The sequence below is a fragment of the Nycticebus coucang genome, chromosome 2 (assembly GCF_027406575.1).
Source record: "Nycticebus coucang isolate mNycCou1 chromosome 2, mNycCou1.pri, whole genome shotgun sequence".
NCBI classification, from domain to species: domain Eukaryota; kingdom Metazoa; phylum Chordata; class Mammalia; order Primates; family Lorisidae; genus Nycticebus; species Nycticebus coucang.
The window spans coordinates 130,929,785-130,950,753 of record NC_069781.1 but is presented as its reverse complement, the minus strand read 5'-3'; the positions used below and the strand labels follow the sequence as shown (position 1 = coordinate 130,950,753).

The 20,969-nt window shown below is 40.1% G+C and overlaps 1 protein-coding gene across 2 annotated transcripts in view; it reads left to right on the top strand.

Moving 5' to 3' along the window:
- Positions 1-18,454: 18,454 nt before the first annotated feature.
- The window catches only part of CERS3 (ceramide synthase 3), a 128,253-nt gene continuing 125,738 nt past the window's right edge, over positions 18,455-20,969 (top strand). Inside the window, exons 1-2 of one of the 2 annotated variants that reach the window (XM_053559596.1) lie at positions 18,455-18,758; positions 20,533-20,574. In XM_053559596.1, coding sequence (XP_053415571.1) covers positions 20,567-20,574 — 8 coding nt within the window. In that variant the 5' untranslated portion in view covers positions 18,455-18,758; positions 20,533-20,566. The remainder of the gene's footprint in view (positions 18,759-20,532; positions 20,575-20,969) is intronic. The other variant, XM_053559597.1, reaches the window with a different exon arrangement.

The window sequence follows — 20,969 nt, the reverse complement described above, 5'->3', positions numbered from 1 at the left end:
AAAAATTGTGTTTGTAAGGGTACATAAATGTTGAGTGCATTCTCTCTAATGTTTATGCAGATGTGTTTTTTGATTTATGTTTTTCTATAAGGTTAGTAAGGAATTGTCAGCCCCTTGCTATACATAAAATGAGGGCAAAGCAATCTTCCAGGTATGCTAAGTGGGGGTATTTCAGAATCTCTACATATATTACTTGACTCTTGAGTGTAAGTCAATTTATCACTAACCTTCTAAGCCATACTGTTGCTTAGAAGGTTACCCTTGGTTGTACAGTACCTATGCTTGGCCTTTTAGAGCATCAAAGAGCTGTTCTCAGAGTTAGACTATAAAGGAACATGAAACTGTGATATGTGCCCGCACAAGAAGTTCCCAGTGTACCCCTGAAAGCAGTCTCTAACCCCAGTCCTCCCAGCAAAAGCGTGTGGGAGTTCAAGTGATACAGTCATGAATCTAATTTACTTGTTTTAACTTTAAGCATAAAAGATACAGCAAAGTGTCCATGTAAGTAGCTTGTTGAATTTTTACAGCACGCCTGTGAAGCCAATACCCTATGTCAAGAAACAGCATGTGTGTCACTCTGAAGTCCTCCTTGGGTCCCCTTTCAATCTATTGCCTAGCCCTAAACAGTATCCCAAATTGAAACAACAGAGATTATCTTTGCCTGACTTTGTCTTTTATATAAATGGAGTCATAGTTTACATATTCTTTTGTTCAGCATTATTCCGAAGTGCGTTCCAATTTATTTTTGAAATGTTAACTAGCTACATTTCAGCTATTATTAGTAACAAAGTACTTTTGACTCCTCAGAATTCTTTATGGCACACCTGGGCAGTGAGATTGGCAAACACTGGTTGAACGATGAAGTGTACCCTGAGCAGGTTAGTCAGGACTCTGTGCAATTGGCCCCAACCTGCTTTTCCAGCCTCACCTGTGGTTCTCCCCCATCTCCTGTTATTAGCAGCACAGCCTCTTGCCCTTACATATTCATTTCTCCATCCCCAGCTTAAGTGGGAGCTCTGAAGCCTTCCCCCATCTGTTCTGCACCATTAGATTTTTACACTTGGTTAGTCCATTAGATTCTTTTCGCTTGGCTAGTCCCTGTATTATAGCATTTATTATGTATTTGAATCACTAGTTAGTAGTTTTTCCATTTGCCACGCTCATTTTACATTGTCCCCAGTGGGTAGCATCCTGTCTATCACATAGAACCACACCACAAATGTTAAATAAATAGGAAGAGATCTCTCTCGAAGGACTTGATAATCTACTGGGGAAGATAGATGTGCAGAGAATTGTAATCAGTAATGCTTACATTGCACTTTCTGTATGCCAGCCATTGTTCGAAGTGTTTTTTCTAATCCTTACAATAATGTTAGAAGGTAGATACTATCATAATTCTTGTTGTGCAGATGTGCAGATAAAGAAACTTACCCATGATCACCTAACTGGCAGATCTGAGGTAATGAATTCAGATAGTCAGGTTCCAACATCCTCTTATACTTCCCTTCTTAATTTATTCCCTGCCTTCAAGACAGAAGGTGTCTTGAATGTACACTATTAAAACTAGTATTATTTCTTCTTTGGTAATGTGTTGGGGGTGGTATGACAAGTGACACTAGAAAAGCATAATAGGGTCAGATCCTCCAAGAATGGGTGCTAGAGAATATTGATTTCTATAGGCAGTGGGAGCTGATGAGATTTTTCAATAAATGACTTCTTTTGCATTTGAAGAAAATTATTGGAGTGGCAACATAGCAGACAAGCAAAATATTGGACAGAGCCTATTATAAGGCCATGGATCATGCCTGTAACCCTAGCACTCTGTGAAGCTGAGGTGGGAGGATCGCTTGAGCTCAGGAGTTCAAGACCACCCTGAGCAAGAGTGAGACCCCCGTCTCTACCAAAAATAGAAAAACTAGCCAGGCATTGTGGTGGGAGCCTGTAGCCTAGCTACTTAGAAAACTGAGGCAGGAAGATCCCTTGAGCCCAAGAGTATAACAATCCCATGGCACTCTAACTAGGGTGACAGAGTGAGCCTCTGTCTCAAAAAAAAAGCCAATTGCAGAAGTCTCACTGAAGGCAAGGGCAAAGGGAATGGAAGGGATGGGATCCAGGCCTTCTAGCTAAATGGCCATATCAGGTTTCTCCACCTGGCCATTTTGTGTGGAGCAACAAGACACATAATTTTGGGAGCTCAAAGATAGGTAGGTACACAGCTCAAAGATAGGCTGGCATACAGACAGTGCAAAGATAGGTAGGTAGATGATTGATGTCTGACTTAGCCAACCCAGTAATATATAGAAAAAACCGAAGAAGCAGCTTGACTTACAAGGTGGATTCCACTGAATGCTCAGTAGTTTTGAGTTCCACACTGTACCAAGGGATGGTTGGTGGAAAATCTATTTAAGAAACAATTACCTCTAGATCCCCTGCCCTAGTCCTTGTAGCCACGGCTCCTTCCCCTACCCTGGTGGATTAGAGGTTTATTTTGCAGAGTGAGTGAAACAGAGAGTCTGAGGAATGGGGGCACATACACAGCTGAGGATGGGAATAACACACTGAATGTGGGACTATTTAGACACTGACACATTAAATGCTGAGAACCATCATCCTCCCAGCCTTCCCTCCAGCTCTACACCCAGTACACTTCTAACTCCAGGTAGGCGACTAGAAGAGACTTTTCTGGGGAATCTAATAATCCCAAGAGGAAAGATCAAAAGATACCAACATTAAAGAAATTATTCAGCCAAATTAGCCATTCTATGAATGAAACCCACAGTTGCAAACATCACCATGTACATGGAGCTAATAGGCACTCACAATGAGCAAACAGCCAAGGATCACCAGGCATTTGGGGAATGTCTAACAGGAAAGGCAGAGGCTGAAGTAAGCATGCAACAGATTAAACAAGGAGGAAGTTAATCTAATAACCCTTTAACTGTGTGGCACTCGGAAACAAAAAGTGCCAGTTGAGGCATGCAGCAATCCCAACAACACTTATGATCCACATTGTCTGGTTTCTTATAAATCAAGATAATCAACTGAAACCCAAGTTGGTTTTAGTTTCAATATTTTATATCTATATTTATAAAAAAAGTAATATGCAAATAAAAATAATTGAAATTTGAAATAGGTTCTACACTTTTGTTTTCCAAATCAGATTTTGAGGTGCTTGACAGTTTATGTTTTTTATGAGAAATGTTTTTATAGCTACCTCTACATCTAAATTTTCCAACAATGATGAAATCTCCTGAACTTGATGACTCTTCAAATATATCATGTTCCATATTTATATATACTCCCTCAAGAATCCACTATTTGTACAAATTATTTCAGGTACAGTTCTGAAATAATATTGAGAATGAAGCTTATGACACACAGAGATTCAAGTCAGGTAAAGTAACAGTAACTTGTCCTCAAGTTTTTGTTTGCAAAATGAACAATGTCTAAAGGTGCCATTTGCACCTAAAGAACATCTTTGAATGTCTATAGGCCTCATTTGCAATAAAGGTAAATATCCTCAGAGATAAGAGATTATAGATAATACTTCATAAAAAATATTCAGTAGGAGGGAAAAAGAAAGCTTTAAATTAATATGATAGCAAAAGTGGAAGAAACAATAGATCTATAGTAAAATTAACTTGAGGAAATCTGGAAAGTATAGTAATGGAACAAAGAAATTAAGAAACAGAAGAGAGAAATAAGAAAACTTGAGGACTACTCTGCAAAGTTCTATAATTTAATAATAGATGTACCAGAAAGATAAAAAAGACCTGAAAAAGAGTACATACTAAAGCAATTCAGGAAAAAAAAAATTCTACAACTGGAAGACTTTGAGTCTTTAAATAATGTGTGCAAGTATAACTGGAGGAAAAAAAAACACACCAAATTTTTAAAAGGATGCACAGGATCAACCTGAAATAAGGAGGTTTCACTTGAATGGCTGATGAAATAAGGAAGAAGAAAATCTTGTGAAGAAGACTGAGTTCAGTTTTCACCCGAGTGACTTTAGGCACTGTCATCAGTGCATGGCAAAGTCCAGTGGAGTTAAAAATCCTCCATTGACAATTTGAAGTACAGTGTTAGACCAACTATGAGATTAGTTTGCATATAGGAATTATGAAAATCACAGAGGAAGGCATAATTGCCCTGGCTGTGGAGAGAGAGGGAGAGAAGGAAGGAAAGGCCTAGAGACAAGAAGGCAGAAAGTGAAAGAAATGAGAGTCAGGAGAACAAAAAATATCACAAGGAAAGTGAGGTCAGACAGGACTTTGAAAATGAAAATGTGTGTGAACTTTAGAGTTTCTGAGAGAAACAGTAGGATAAGAGCTGAGAAGAAGCCACTGGATGGCGTGACCATTAGGAAATTGTTGGTGACTTCTGGGAGAGCAATTTTTGTTGGATATGAATGTGCATGGGACGGGAGGAGGTAGAAACAGGTAGGGCAGGGATTTTCAATTCTCTGTACAGAAGTAATACTGGAATTTTGGGTGACACCTTTGAAATAGTCTGAAAATAACACCACCCAAGTCAAAAATAGTTTTGGCATGCCTACTGAAGGCAATGCTCCAGTCAACAGGCTTCTCCTGGCACTGACTGCTATTCCTTCTCTTCCTCAATACGACCCACAGGGCTACATTTGGAAGACTTGGGCTGCTCAGATGTTTGAAACTTGACTTAAATATTGAACTTTAATTAGGCATAACTGCCATTTATGATAGCATTAAGTTGTCTTGCTTTTTATTTGCTAAGAAGAGGAGAGTAACTTTCCATTTTCAATCTCTGGGTATTTTTGTTTGTTTGTTTTTTTTCTGTAAAACATGAAAGAGTAGTATGGCCTACTTACAGGAAACAGAATTGAATTTTTGACTGTTAATTTTTCTGTAAATTATCTTTTAAGTTTTTCCCCCGATTTTGCTATTTTTCTTCATATTGAAAATCTTTCCCTGATTCACTAGATTATTGACATCAAAAATGATGTCACGTAGCATCCTTTGCTTGAATATGGTATAGGCCCTATTAATTGCGTGTCACTTTTAACTGGCAACAGCTTTTCCACTTTACAGGTGAGTTTTGTTACAAATTGATAATGAATCAGTAACATTTGGGAGTAATCACAGATAGCTCAAGTCTCTGAAAGGTCTGTATAGGTAAAAAAGCTTGTCAGCCTACCTTTATGCTGGGGATTTGGGGATTTGAAAATAGATTTGAACAGCCTTCTACACTTCCTGGATGGATTGGTAAGGAGCTAGAAGAAGCCACCAGAATTCCATCAGAGGCATTTCTTTTAACAGCATTATAAAAAGTAAATAAATAGTGCTGCTTATTTTGTTATTTAATAGTCTGATGCGGAGGATGGCAAAGGCCTACCTCCAGCCAAGATGTGTCATTCCAGTTGCTATAGATCACTGGTGACATACCCGTGGTGGGAGGCTGGATTCACAAACAAGGCAAGGCAGCATACCATTTGCAGTAGTGACATGTAGAAAAAATGATGCTGGAATTATCCTCCATGGATGTGCATCAGAATATGTCTTTTGTTTGCTATTCCTTTTGTTAACCTGAATGACAATTTGCCTGGGAGTAACTTTTGCGTAACCATTTTTCTTAAACAGTTGCTGTTTTGCTACATTGTGTTTTGGCCTTAGTTGTTCTAAGCTAAGGAGGATAAGGCTCAGACCAGCCCCTTTTTATTATTTTAGCTTCCCACAATAATTTTTTGTGGTTGAAATTCAAAAGTTTCCTGAGGTTATATCTAGTTCTGGTCAGTATTCTTGCCCAGATGAGCCTTTTATACCATCCCATATATATTTTTGCTGTTATTTTGCCATCCTTCAATATTGTTATTATTAATAATTCTTTGTGTTAAGTCATCATTTGTAGATTGAGTTTCTGCTTTCTGATCTCTATGTTTACCTCTTATCATTTTCATGTCTTTGTTCTTTCTCCTGAGTGTTCCAGAATATCCCAACTCTTTACTTCTTCATATCTGATTTAATCTTCTCTCGTGTCAATTCAACTCATTGTCACCTCCAAAGCAAGTTTTAAATCTATTGTTTTCAGCTTCCTTGCAATCTCCTTTTAGCCATTTCCATTCATATATTAACATATCCCAACTCGTTGTCTTTTTATCTCATTTGCGTTCTCCTTAATGCCTTTTTTATTTTTCTTTCATTGTGACATAATAGGACTTAATAATTAAGTTGTTTGTTGTTAAGAACATAAATCAGATATTTTGTGACTTTTTTGTGCACTGTCATTGTAAATAGTAAAAATAGGTATCATTTTCTGAGTGCTTAATTTTATTTATTTTTAATTAAATCATAAACACATAGATCATGTATGCATTAATGCATTTATGGGGTACAATGTGCTGGTTTCATATAGAATTAGGAACGCTTACAGTACCCTGGTTAATATATACCTCATCTTGTTTACTTAGTTGTTGTGTTAAGACATTTATACTCTATACTAATAGATCCAACATGTACCCTTGCATTACATACCACAGGTATGATCCCCACCATTCACCCTCCCTCCATCTGACCTTCCCCCTCCTTCCTCCTTCATCTTGGGCCATATTTGTGATCTATTCTTCATATGAAAGTGTGAAATTGGTTTCAAAATAGTACTGAGTACGTGGAATATTTTTTCTTCCATTCTTGAGATACTTTACTAAGAAGAATATGTTCCAGCTCCATCCATGTAAACATAAAAGAGGTAAAGTCTCCATCTTTTTTTTTTTTTTTTTTTTGTGGTTTTTGGCTGGGGCTGGGTTTGAACCCGCCACCTCCGGCATATGGGACCAGCGCCCTACCCCTTTGAGCCACAGGCGCTGCCCATCTCCATCTTTTTTTTAAGGCTGAATACTATTCCATGGTATACATATATCACAATTTATTAATCCATTCATGGGTCGATGGGCACTTGGGCTTCTTCCATGACTTGGCTTGAGTGCTTAATTTTAAGAGATATTTTGCTACATACTTTATAAACATTCTCATTTAATCCTCAAGACACCCTGCAAGGAGGAATGATTATCCTCATTTTACTCATAAGGATATTAGCATTTTATTTTATTTTATTTTTTGAGACAGAGTCACACTGTTGCTCCAGGCTAGAGTTCCCTGGCATCATAGCTCACAACAACCTCAAATTACTGGGCTCAACCAATCCTCTAGCTTCATTCTCCTGAGTAGGATATCAGCATTTTGAGGGGCTATTAAAAAACATGAGGCTCTATATCCCAAAGATAGTGAATTAAAACCAGAGTTAATTTTTTTGCATAATACTATTTATTTTTATTTCAGAATGTTATGGTATACAAACATTTTGGTTATATTAATTGCTTTTGTACAATTTGAGTAAAGGTCACAAGTGTGTCCATACCCCCAGATGGTGTGTATTATACCTGTTGGGTGTTAATTTACCCATTCCCTTTTCCCTCTTCCCACCTGCATGATTTCCAATGAGTGTTTTTTCCCTATCTGCACGTAAGTGTTGATCAGTTAGTTCCAACTTAATAGCGAGTGCTTGTGCTTTTTATTTTTCCATTCTTGTGATACTTCACTTAGAAGAATGGTCTCCAGTTCCATCCAGGTCAATACAAGAGGCATTAATTCATCATTTTTTTTAAGGCTGTGTAGTGCTCCATGGTATACATAGACCACATTTTATTAATCCACTCCTGTATTGCTGGGTACTTGGACTGTTGCCACATTTTTGCAATTGTGCATTGTGCTGCTATAAATATTCAAGTGCAGGTGTAAATCCAGGACTCCCTCACCCAAGGTGGGTTTTCCTAACTACGACACTATGCTATCTCATCCATAAATGGTTTTCATACATTTGCATTTCAATCAAGTATTCAGAAAATAATGCCCCCCGTTTTGCTGGAGATGTTTTTCATGTCCCCCATTTTATCTGTCGTCTTATTTGTCTATCTCTCTTAATTCAACCTTATGATGAGAGAGCTCACTGCAGACCTGCAGACGTGGCCTTGACAGCCGAGAGAGTACATGGAAGCTTGAGGAATTATTCTAGAACAGCTTCCTCTTTCTGTCCCTACCCGTGCCTATTGTCGACAGTCTGTTGACTACTTCAGAAGCCTGTCTTCTGAAGAGATTGCTGGGTTTGGGATCATAAAGGACCGAGGTTAAACCCGGCTGTGCCGTGTACTAGCTGCGCAGACCGGGCGAGTTACTTGGCCTCTCAGCCCCACGCGGGAAGACGCTGCCCGGAGCATCTCGCCGAGGCCGGTGCGGGCCGCGGGGCTTCCCCGCCCGCCTCGCGCGGGCCTCGCGGGCGGCGTCCCAGGATGCACCGCGGCGCCCGCTGCCGGCTCTGCCGACGCGGCCTGGGACAAGGACGGAGGTGCGGGGGTGCGGCCGGGGCCGGGGGTGTTTGTGAGGTGGGTCCGACCGTGCTGCCCAAGCAGGTGCCAAGTAGGCCGAGTCCAGGGTTCCTGTCCCTACGCAGACACCTAGGGAGGGTCCCTGACCGTGTTTGGGCCCTGTCCCAAGTTTCTGTCCCCACACAGGCCGAGTCTCGGGGGAGTCCCTGTCCTGGCCCAGCCTGAGGCTGAGGGTCCCTGTTCTGGCGCAGGCCCAGGCCGAGGGTCTCTGACCCCTCTCGCAGGTCTTGTCATAAGTTTCTGACCCTGAGCAGGCCCGGGTGGAGGGTGCCTGACCCCGCTCAGGCCCTGTGCTGAGTTTCTGCCTTCACACAGGCAGCTCCTCCTCATCCCGCGCAGGTGGAGGCTGGGTGGTCTTTGTCTTCACACAGGCCCAGGCTGAGGGTCACTGTCCCTCGCAGGCCGTGTCCCTGCAGCCCCTGCACACTAGGCCCTGCAAAGTCCGTTAGGAGGAGAGGAAAGTCCCAGGGCTACAGAACTCAGAGGGTTTCACCTTGGCCTTAGCTTTTATGGGTTTTTGTGATGGAAATTGAGACTAGGGTTGTTGGGTTGGCGTCGCCTTCTCTGGATATTAACGCTACCCAGGTAAACAGAGATCTAGCCTGGTTTCTGATGAAGTTGTGATGCAGGGGTACAGCAGGGTGCCCTGGAAACTATCCAAGAGGCCATCTAGACTTGATTCCACAGCCACCTTCACCTTTGTATGTACTCATGCCTACACTGACAACCTGAGTAGGCCTGTATTTCTTAGGCGAAAATTATTATCCCTTTGCCGTGACTCTAAACAAACTCCAAAAATACCCCCTTTTTTATTGTCAAATACAACAAAATTTATCAAGGTACCAGTAGGTACCTAGAACCTACAGAATTCTAGGTGCTGGGACCTGAAAGAAGAAATAGGCTCCCATCCTCTCACTAGAAGTCATAATTTGTAGGACCAATTTACTCTCTGATATTTGATGCTTACCCCAATTTTTGAAAAAATCTCTTGAGAAAATGTCTTTAAAGCAACTGAAATGAAAAGGAAAAAAATCTAAATAATATGTAGAGTTGTAGAAAGGGTAAAACAATCAAATTAGGTTGGCTTGAGCAGTGTATTGGTTGTGCATTGTCATCCATTAATGAGTCACTAAATCAGTGTGTCAGATCAACATTTTTAAATTAAACATTCTAGATTAGACATGACTAGACAAAGTACATCACATATAGTATAGATAAGTATAGTTTTGTGAAAATTTGTTTTCAGTTGTATGTACAAATGTGTATATTGATACCTTTGTACTAGATCATGATATAAAATGTATTTATTGTGAATTACATTAAAAACAATTCAGTTATTTAGTTTGGACCAGGATAAGTATGTTACATATATAGAAAGTGCTCTTGTAGCTGTCCAGCCAACTCACAAAATCATGAGAAACAAGAAAACATTTTTATTTTAAGCTATTCTGGGAATGTTTGTCATGCAGCAAAGCTGACAGATACAAATCAAAATGCCCAAGGGGAACTTATAACCATGCAAATAATCATTATGTAATACACAAATTTCATATATGGTATACCAATGAACTGTTATATACCTCTGTAGATTAATACTGTAAGTAAAATACCATTTCTTCCCTAAAAAAAAGTGCCTTGCAATAGTAATAATTTATCTTGAGTGCTAATTATTTACATGATTGAATCTATAGAAGAGTTAAATGGTATTTTTTTCCCTAATTACCTCCATGCTTTGCATTTACTTTACATGGTATTAAGTGTGTCATGTGTTTGCATATCTGGTCCATCACATTTAGCATAGATCATTCTTGACTTATAAGGAATGAAATGGCAGACTTGCTCCAATATGGGAGATCAGTCACTCCAGAGGTTGCTTATTATGGGAGCCATGAACCATCATTGTTACCATGAAAATATGCCTGATTTATAGGTTATTTCTACTATTGCAATGTGTGATTATACAAAGATCTGAAACCCAATATTGAAGTTTAATAGTCCAAGAGTTTTCTGTGATCTGTTGCAGTTATTATGTTACGGTTACTCAGAAAGCTTAGGGGCCTTTGTAACAGTGCATCCCTGAGGCTGAAAGGGTTTCGATATTGACAGCTATATAATTTTCATTTCAGCTTTGATAGAGGATTTAAAAATTTTTTTAACCTAAAGTTTGAAGGACTTAATTTTAGTAATTATTTTAATATTTTGTATTTTTTTATTCAATTGTTGATTTTATGGACTTAAATAGCTAAAAGTTTGGGCTATGTTCTTAGAAGATAGTTTCCCAGTATGCCATTTATCCCCTAATGTTGAGTCCAAACATTTAATCATAAATGTTATATCCATTTTTCAAATTGGCCTTGCAGACAGTTTAACATGATGAAAGAAACCTTTTATCTTAACCATATTTACTGGTGTCATAGTTGCTATGGTGATAGCTCCATAAATGTATGCATGAATGAATATTATAATTATAAATTATCTAAACATTTGGTGACATGGATTGTCAGTTTTTAGTAAACTTAATTTTTACTCCCTTTTTTAAACGAGAAACTCATTTTTGGCGATTCTACTTCATGGAAGCTAATAGGCATCTGTCTGAACAGATCTAAGTGAATAGAAATTCTGTCCTAAAAGACACTTTCAAACTGCACCCAATAGTGCAACAGGCTGGGTGACATTTGAATTTTTAATTTAAAACCAGTCTCATGTAACAGAGGTTTAACAAATATTTTTTTTTCTTAAGTAAGGTCTTGGTAGAACCCATGAAGGACACTCAATAATCACCATAGTAGGTGGTGGTTTTGTTTATATCCCTTTGGTGCCTTCCAAAATATTGGAGCCCTAGCCTCACCAAGTAGCTCAGTTGATTTCTTGGTAGACTCCCACAGAGGGAGAGGGAACGGCTGACTGTATTCCAGGAATGTGAATTGCTTTTTCCAACTATAGTCAAATTTGCAGACTCGAAGTAGCTTGAGAGCCGGAACTGTCTCTGTCTTGTTTGGTGTTTTTCCCTATTTTGAGACACGTAAGAGTTGGTCAGTAAATTGCTATTGAATAAATGATAACAACATGGCCAGAGAAAGAGCAGCAGAAAAAAGTATTATAGCTTAAAAGAAAAGAGTATTATCAGATAAGAGTTTGATATCACCTTAGATAAGCATATGTCATCTCATTCTTAACTAGTATGTATTTACGGCCTTCTATGAATCTAGAAATGTTTGTGGGGTGAGAGTTGGGCTCATAGGGTTTACAGCCTCCTGGAGATACTCTGATCAAGTTGTATTATAAAAGCAGTTTGTGCTGTACTATTGAAGAATGGGGCTTCATATAAAATGAGGCTTAATGGTGTAACTTAGATAATCAGTGTAAAGAGTCATGGAAGAGAAAGTTTGATTTGAGAGGCTATGTTTCCCAGAAGAAAGGGCTGGGGCTTGGATAAGGAGGGATCACAAGTGGGGCATGTGCCAAGGTCAGTGGGCATAGCTGCTGGCTCACCAAAAGTGGAGACTGGGATTGGGGTTTGGTGAAGAGTAAAGTGGGACATGTGGGGTGAATATTGGATTTCAGAGGGGGGTTTAGGAAATAGACCATTAGAGAAGTTTAGAATTATTAATGTAACTGGCATAAAGAATCTATAAGTTCTAGAACAAGGAAGTAAGTTGATGGGTGCTATGTTTTGAGATTACTTGATAGTAGCAAGTCGGAGGGTAGCTCCTCCTCAGGACCAGGATAGGAAAGGAAACAGCCTCCCAGGATTGAAATCTCAGTACCACTTTTAGTTACACTGATGTTCAGGTCTCCTGGTGATAGAAAAGCAACTGATGAGGGGAAATTCATTTGATTTAAATCTGCCCCTGGAAGGGGTTTGGAAATGAACAAAAAGTGACGAAGCCACCAAACAGCCACAGTCCTAGATACACGCATCTGCTGTCTCACGCCCTGTGCAGAAACAAAATCTTTTGTTAATGAGAAGGCAGAGGGTGTGGGTGTCTTGTTCTTGGGAATAGGTCATAACTGGCTGACTTTATTAAACTTGGTCTAGCTTGTGTTTTTTAAGGGACACGCCATTCAACTTAAAAAAAAAAATCTCACCAGAGAATTCATAGGCCAATGAAAGGTACATGTTCTTTGGTGTCTTGAGTTTCCCAAGTACTTGTTCTCCCAGTTCTTTGTTAGCAGGTGGTATGGTAGGGTAGGGGAAGAGGGAAAAGCTAGATTATAATTTCCTTGAGGTCAGGGGCAATGTCTTCACGTTTATATTTCAGGTACCTTGAACAATACATATGTTGGATGGATGATGGATGGGTGAATAAGTAGCATTTTGTTTCCTCACTGCGTTGTTCATACATGTCACGGTACTGACAACCCAGATATTACTCAGATACTAAGCTCCCTCTTGCCTCCTATTTCTTCCTACTCATTTAGCCCCATTCAAAGTACATGGGACATTGACTGAGATGCCCAGCACCATGTCAAGTGAAGGGATTGCAGACGTTGAAGCTACCAAGTTCCATCTTTACAGATTGAGATAGTCATGAGGGAACAGAAGCTCTATTTCCTGATTCCATATGATGTAGTCTTAGCTCCTTATTTATAACCCACAGCTTATGTTTTCATGCATGTGAAATATGAAATAGTAAAGTTTGAGGGTCAGTCTTCTCTATGGCCTCTTTTTGCCTATATGTGTGTGAGCTTACCCACACCACATATGTGTGGGCGTTTCTCTCTGCGTGTGTGTAAGAAATCTGTGAATGCTTTTGCTTATCTACAGGAGTCATGTTTGTGTACTTCTGCCATGTGTTTATTCTCGAGGTTCTTAGTTCCTTTAAAAGATATGATGTGGGCGCCTGTGGCTCAGAGGAGTAGGGTGCTGGCCCCCATATGCCAGAAGTGGCAGGTTCAAACCTGGCCCCGGCCAAAAACTGCAAAAAAAAAAAAGATATGATGTGCCTGGCACACAATAACAACCACTAAATACTTGCCAAATGAGTCAGTCCATGAATACTATGTTCAAAGTATAGAAATGGCTGCAACTTTACACAGTCCTCATACTTAAGATTTAATTGGAGAAAAAATCTATATGCATGAAATAAAATCTGTTACAAAGTTGGCCAGGTGCGGTGGCTCATGTCTGTAATCCCAGCACTCTGGGAGGCCGAGGTGGTGGATTGCCTGAGCTCAGGAGTTTTAGACCAGCCTAAGCAAAGTGAGACCTGTCTCTACTAAAAATAGAAAAACTAGCCAGGTGTTGTGGTGGGACCTTTAGTCCCAGCTACTCAAGAAGCTGAGACAAAAGGATCACTTGAATCCAGGGGTTTGAGGTTGCTGTGAGCTATAATGCCAAGGCACTCAACCCAAGGGCTACAGAGTGAGACACTGTCTCAAACACACACACACAAAAAGTAATATAAGAATAAAAGAATATATTAGTAAGTTAAATGTAATAATCATCATCATAGTACTCATAACCATAATCATAACTAGCATCCACATAGTATTTACTATGTGGCAGGTACTATCCTAGCAGTTCTCAATCTGTGGGTTGTGACTTCTTTGTAACAAGGAAAATACATCCTGCATATCAGATATTTATTTACATTACGATTCCTAACAGTAGCAAAATTACAGTTATGAAGTAGCAATGAAAATAATTTTATGGTTGGGGGGTCACCACACATGAGGAATGGTATTAAAGGGTCACAGCATTAGGAGGTATTAGGAAGGGTGAGAACCACTGTACTATGCTAAGTGCACGCGCGCGCGTGCACACACACACACACTCTCTGTCTCTCTCTCTTTTAAGGTTTTTACCACTCCATAAGTATTGTGATTATTTTCTTTACTTTGTGGTTGTGAAACCTTGGGACTGAGAGGTGAAGTGACTTGTCTGGAGTCACACAGCTAATAAGAATAAGATCACATAGCACAAAATGGGCAATATGGTTAGTGACAAAATTGGAAGAGACAAGTTGGGCTGTGTCCTGCCCCTGGCACTGGCAGCCACACGTGTGGCCAGCGGCTGCTGCACAGTGGTGATGATCAGTGCTCAGTGGGGTTGGTGAACAAGAGGCTGAGAGACAGTTGTTGGAAAGCCTGCTCTCATGGTGATGTGGTTTGGCTCGCAGAGATCACCATGCCCTTCCCAGAGGACATGCTGAATTGACTCTCAGAATCCTTTGCATCAAATCCTCAGTACATAACAGGCTTAAATTTTCAAGGGAAAAATGTCTCCACCTCTACAACCTCCTTCATGATACACAATATTGACTTTAAGTTTTGAAAGAGCCTGCTGAATTAGGGTTGGAAAAGTAACCACCTATTGTAGTAGAGAGGAAGAGACATGATCGTAAATATGTAGGTGAATGAATTTACTCTTGTCGATGCTGAGGGCTGGCTCTGTGCCAGCAACTGTCCTAAATGACCCCTGAGGATTCAACAGTGAACAAGGCAGACAGAAACTCTGCTCTCCTGGAGCTTACCTGGGGGACAGACAGACAACAAACAAATAAGAAATACAGTCTAAGGTAGAAGGTGATAGGTGACACAGCGGATGGAGTTTTGAGGGAGGGAGGGTACTCAAGGGAGTTGGAATGTATGTGAACCATTTGTCCTTGTGACTCAGTTGACTGCAGATGATCTTTCCTTTAGTTTGCTCACTTTCTCACAAAGTGGCTTATCACAAATTAACTGCCAGGGAACCTTTCAACCCTGGACGAGGATTAGTATGGAAGCTGCGTGGAGTGGCAGCAGGAGAGATGAAATTCAGGCCCTGTAATCCTATAATCATTTGGAGACTTACATAAACCATCATGAGAGGGAAGGGTGACTGTGTTATGTCAATAGATGCAGTCTTCAAATTCAGTCAGTGAAGATATCGATCCAGGGATATAAAGATGACTAAGCCATGTCCCTGAGCTCTTCACAGTGTGGTAGGAAGCATTTGTGAAGAAGTTGTGTCTCACTGTATCCCACAGGAGTTTTCCTGCACACCTATTTAAAGATTACACAGTTTGGAAGCATTTTGACTTCAATATGAATAAACTTTACCATTTGAAGTCTATAAAAATAGAAAACAGAATTTGTTGATAGTAAAAACTAAAAAGCATATCTGGTTATGTTAAGAACAACATGGCCCAAACTGTATTCATTACGTTTCTTGGAAGGGATTCCTTCTGTTGAGGGAAAAGCAGGTCGATTCTATCTTACATATATTTTCTTCTCTAGAAAATTAGGTTAAGAATTGGTTCATAGCCTGGCATGCAGTTTAGAAGCTGCTCCACTCCCCTCTCTTGGTGTCTACGCTTTGCTCCTGGCCAGCAGCACTTTGGGTACAATATCTAGTTGTCTCCCTCCTACTGGGGCCCAGAGTCCATTTTCCTGCATCCTGCTTGCTCTTTGTTCCTCTTTTGAGTTCCTATCTGGCCCTTCAGAACCTTGACTGGGTTTACCCCAGATCCATGCTGCTCTTACTCCCTCTGTACTTCACTGTTGGAAATGTGGCAGGTAGGCAGGCACTTTGCACATTTACTCACTGGAGTAACATTTAGACGCAAGCTTGCTTTACGTGTGGAGAGTTACCAGTTTTGTGATGTACCCCTCCTGCCCTGACAACCTCTCCACTGTCATGCTTAATGTCTACATTTCATTTGTCAGAGCTGTGATGTTCACTTTTTAAAATGCAAAGAATTGTTAACATTCTAATAAATGACTCAATATCTATTAATGAAGATTCAAAATATAAAATGATCTAATGCCTCAATTCGTTCCTAAAGTTGTCTCATAAAATGAAACAGTTACATGTCACCTAGAAGAAATGACACCCACCCACCTTGCTCTTTCCTGTAATGCTTCTTGAAGTTTTCTCTATTAGCAGTGAACTGCTACATTTATTTCAAGACACAAATGAGAAAGACAAAGAAAAAAGGAAAGGAAAGGAAACTACCTCAAGAATCCTTGAAAGAATCATCTTCGTTTTCAGCTTGGTGGCCTCTTTCCTCCCTGGGGTTGTCTTCCTCAGAGGAGCAGGACCTACACAAAGACCCCTAGCTCCCACACAATCTTTATTAAAATGCTCAGAGTTCCTCACTCTCATCACTCTAGCAGAGAGTGTGCAATAGACTCGTTTTTACATCTGTCCTCACATTCACTCCTTCATAGTCAAGAGAGACAGCAGATGCTAATGGGATCCTTGTGGTTATATAGGAAACATTGAACCATGTATAAATAGTTCCTATTGGGTTTGAACATTATACTTCATCAGTAGATAACATGTATTTTGTTATACCAAAAAAAAAAAAACAACTGAAAGATAAAGAAGATTCTACAGTATTCCTGTGGCTCGTTTAATTCTGAGAAAGGGAATGTGAAATAGGGTTTGGGAACATTCTCTTCCTCCAATATCCCTGGACTGAAAATGAATGTTGCTCACAACTTGGGGAGTTAATTGTTTGACAGATATTGAACAGCTAGGTGCTGTGCTAACCTCCAGGGATAGAGAGAGGCCTACGGCTTATCATGTTAGGAATCCTAGCGTAGTGGGAAGCAGATAGAAAAACAGTTAAGCTATGTCAGTGTAGTAAGTGTTGTAATATAGGTATAAATACTTAACAGGGAGGGCTGAAGGCTCTGTGAGCTTGAGAGAGGAGTCAGATTTCATTAGGCAGAGAAGGCAGAAAGAGCAGCCCATGGCAAAGCCCAAAGCTTGCTCATTTTGCCCAGAGTGCAGTGAGAAGCGGCAAGAGGAACCCCTGGAGTAGGAGGTTGCGATCAGGCTGTCATGCCAAGGAGGTTGGTCTTGATCCTACAAGGGGAAGGAAGATGGCTGGTAGAGGTTTATCAGCAGGGGAGCGAGAAATAATAAAGAAGAAAATGTTTAATTAGGAAGACGATTTAGTTGGCAATGGGAAGCAGATGGACTATTTTTATTCTTATAGAAGGCCTGATGTCAGGAAAAGCAGGCAGTTCTGCAGCAGTCACCTGGCAAGAAATGATGGACCTGAACTGACAGTGACCAATCTGCTGTAAGTTCAGCCCTTCTGCCAGATGGTTTTTAAAACATATGAGCCCCTTAATGAAAAAAGAAAGTCTATGAAGAGGAAGGCAGAGTAGGAAGAACTGAGTGGGCAAGTATGCAGGAAAGGACCCTTATCAATCTTCTTTCTTTTAACTAAATTCATTAGCAAAATTTGAGAAACTTTGGAGCTTCAATGAATTTGATACTAGCATTACCCTTTCTCTGCCTCTACTCCATTTTTAATCTGCTGTTGTGTAATAGCTGACAGAAAAAGAAAAATGTTTTTTAGCAGTTGAAGGCAGCTAATGAGAAGAGCTTTGAAACAGGCTTTCAGAGAGAGCGAAGCGGCACTGCCAATGTTTGCTTTACGAGTGATGCAGGAATCAACTTGTTGAAGCTTTCTTACTTGTCAAATCACCTTTAAATAATCCAAGCCCAGAGTAAGTTCATTTTCAGGCAAGAGAAAATGAAAACAGTCCCCAAAGGTACAGTATCTCAAATAAGCTCTATAAAATGCACACACACTTGCCTTTAAAATTCAAGTGCTTCAAGCAGAGGCAACAACATTTATTTTCTGATAAGAATAAGCTTATCTTTCTTTGTGATAATTGTTCTCTGAGACTGAAACAAATAAAAACAACACAAATTATACCTGACAGTTCTGAACAGAAAAGATTGCCAGAGTATTTTATTTTTTGGTTGTTATGTGTTTCAAAAAAGTGATATTTTTCAATTAGTAGGAAATAGGCAAAGAAATCATTTCTGTGGACTGATGATCCTGAGCAGATGAGTTTTACAGCAAGGTGGTGGTGGTAGTGGTGGTGACGCAGTTAGCAAAAAGCCTGCTGGCATTTGCAGGCTTCTGGAGAGTACAGAGTTGTCAAACCAGCTCCCGGGATAGTGCAGCGCTGGTGACAGTGTTTCCGGTTCTCTCTGCCACATAACCCCCTTCCTTTTAATACACAGCAAGTTCATCTTGTTCAGTCATTTGCTAGTGACTATGCACACAAAAAGGCAGCAATGATGAGGCCATTGATGTGTTTGTAATTCAGTGCCTGACTGAACTCCAGTTTTCTCTTCTCCAAGTGGAGAAACAGGAAGCACGACATCCCATCAGGAAGAACCTGAGGTGCCATCCATAGCTTCGTCTCACGTCACTGCCTCAGTCAGAAATCTTGACTTGCAACTTTAGAGGGTGGGTCTCTGAGAGAATTTCAGAGCTTACGCTGAGATGAGGCGTGTTTCTCTTTGATGAGAACGAAGCTGACTGGGACGCTGGAAATCTTCTGCTCTTTACAAGGAAGGGTCATCTTTGTGGATTGAAGTTTCAGAAAGGTAGGCGCCATGTCATTGATGTGGTATTTGAGAACTTTCAAAACCAGGTGACCTTGACTCTGTGTCTGTGTGCGTGTGTGTGTTTGCACATGTGTGAGAGAAAGGAGAGAGAGTCAGTGAAATGATGAAAATGCTAAATTTTGGCTTGAGGTTTTGGGAGGTACAGAAGAGAGAGACATAAAGCCCTTTGCTTGAAGACTTTTACTTCCAGAAATATTTATTAGTGAGTAAATGTGGAGTCCAAACTTCTGCTTCTGACTTAACATTACTTGCTCTTTGGCAAGTTTAAGCTGATCCAAGCTGATTCATTAAAGGATAGGAAGAATCAGGGGTGGCCGCATGCTGATTTTGTGGGGAATTTTTGTTTTTCTCTGGTGTTAGATATCACAAAAAGTAAGCATGAGCCTTTTTTTTTTGCTCATTAGCTTTCATTACTGTTTGTGTATTGAATGTGTGGCCAAAGACAACTCTTAATCTTTCATATGAGGCAGAGAAGAAAGTGGAATTTAGGCAGTGAAATCACACTAGAGGCTAGATGCTCAGCACAGCTTGTTTTATTATGAAACTCCCAAATCTAGGTAGAATAAAAAGGGTGACTACAGATCCTTTCCAGGTGGCAGGGTAAGACCATTTCAGAATGCCAGAATGCCTTAATTGAGAACAAGGCAGACTTTTCTAAGCTGGTTCTGTCTTGACGGATATAGCGTTCAATGTCATGCCTTGAAGAAATTAGCTGATTCTAAAATTGCCAGCCTAATGTAAAAAAGCAAAATAAAACAAAACTTTATTTTCTCTAATGCAGGAAAATGTTTAGCAAAAATGTTATTTTAATCATTTTCTTATTTTCTGAAAAGTTTTACGCAAATCAGGGGAAGGAAACCTTTGGGACTGATCAGATGATGAATATTACTTTCATTAATCGATAATAAGTGAGGGTTCAAACTTTGATCTTTACCTTTTTATTCCCCTTTTCCTGTAAGTATTTTCTTTTTCGTGGAAAGCTTTTCCCTTTATAATTTTATCAGTAGAATTTCTGTCCAAAGGGACAAATTCATTAAAGGGAAAATAGGCATATGTTCATATAGATAATAACTGTCTGGTCCTCTCATTGAAAACATTTCTGAGCTGAGCATAATGGCATCCACTCATTGTCCCAGATACTTGGGAGACTAAGGAGGGAGGATCACTTGAGCCCAGGAGTTCAAGACCAGCCTGGGCAACATAGCAAGACCCTGTCTGTACTGAACATTAAAAAAAAAAACAAAAAACCCTCACTTCTGCCTTTTTCTAAAATATCAGTCAAACTAATTTACATAATTTTGGAGGTAATTCTGGATTACTAATAATCTACATTTATTGAGTCCTTGCTATGTATGGAAAATATACATTTTCTCAATTTAAAAAAAGATGGGAAGAAAGAAATATGGCTCGGCGCCTGTGGCTCAAGCGGCTAAGGTGCCAGCCACATACACCTGAGCTGGCAGGTTCGAATTCAGCCCAGGCCCACCAAATAACAATGATGGCTGTGACCAAAAAATAGCCAGGCATTGTGGCAGGCACTTGTAGTCCCAGCTACTTGGGAGGCAGAGGCAGGAGACCTCCTTGAGCCTAGGAGCTGGAGGTTGCTGTGAGTGGTGATGCCGAAGCACTCTACCCAGGGTGACAACTTGAGGCTCTGTCTCAATAAATAAATAAACAAATAAAAGATGGGGCCGATGAAATGTAGTTTTCACAAGAATTTAGGCTTAATGAGATTTACGGTTATCATTTGCAGCGAATGAGAAGACAACTTCACTGCTGTTTTGCACATGGAGAGGTAGGATTTGGGCCCTTCTGTATTCCTGTTCTGGTCCATAAGCCCCACCAAGACAGAGTACTTGTTCTGTGGAGGAATCTTGGAGATCGTGATAATACTTGAATATTCTAACTTGGTATCTTATGACAAAAGATCGAAAGTCAATCTATCATTTGCTTCTACTGTTGGAGTGAAGGCATGGAAGGGTGCACAGAGCACGGCAGAGAGAGAGATCTAAATCCAAATCCTTGCTTCCTACTTGCTAACTGTGACCCTAGCAAGGCAGTGAAAGTCTTCAAACCTCAGTTTCCCTGTAGAGGCTATTATAAAGAATAACAAGGTGAGGTATGCCCAAGGCCTTCCATATAATCTAACAAGTGACAAGCTCTCCCTAGCAGCATTCTCCATTTTGCAAT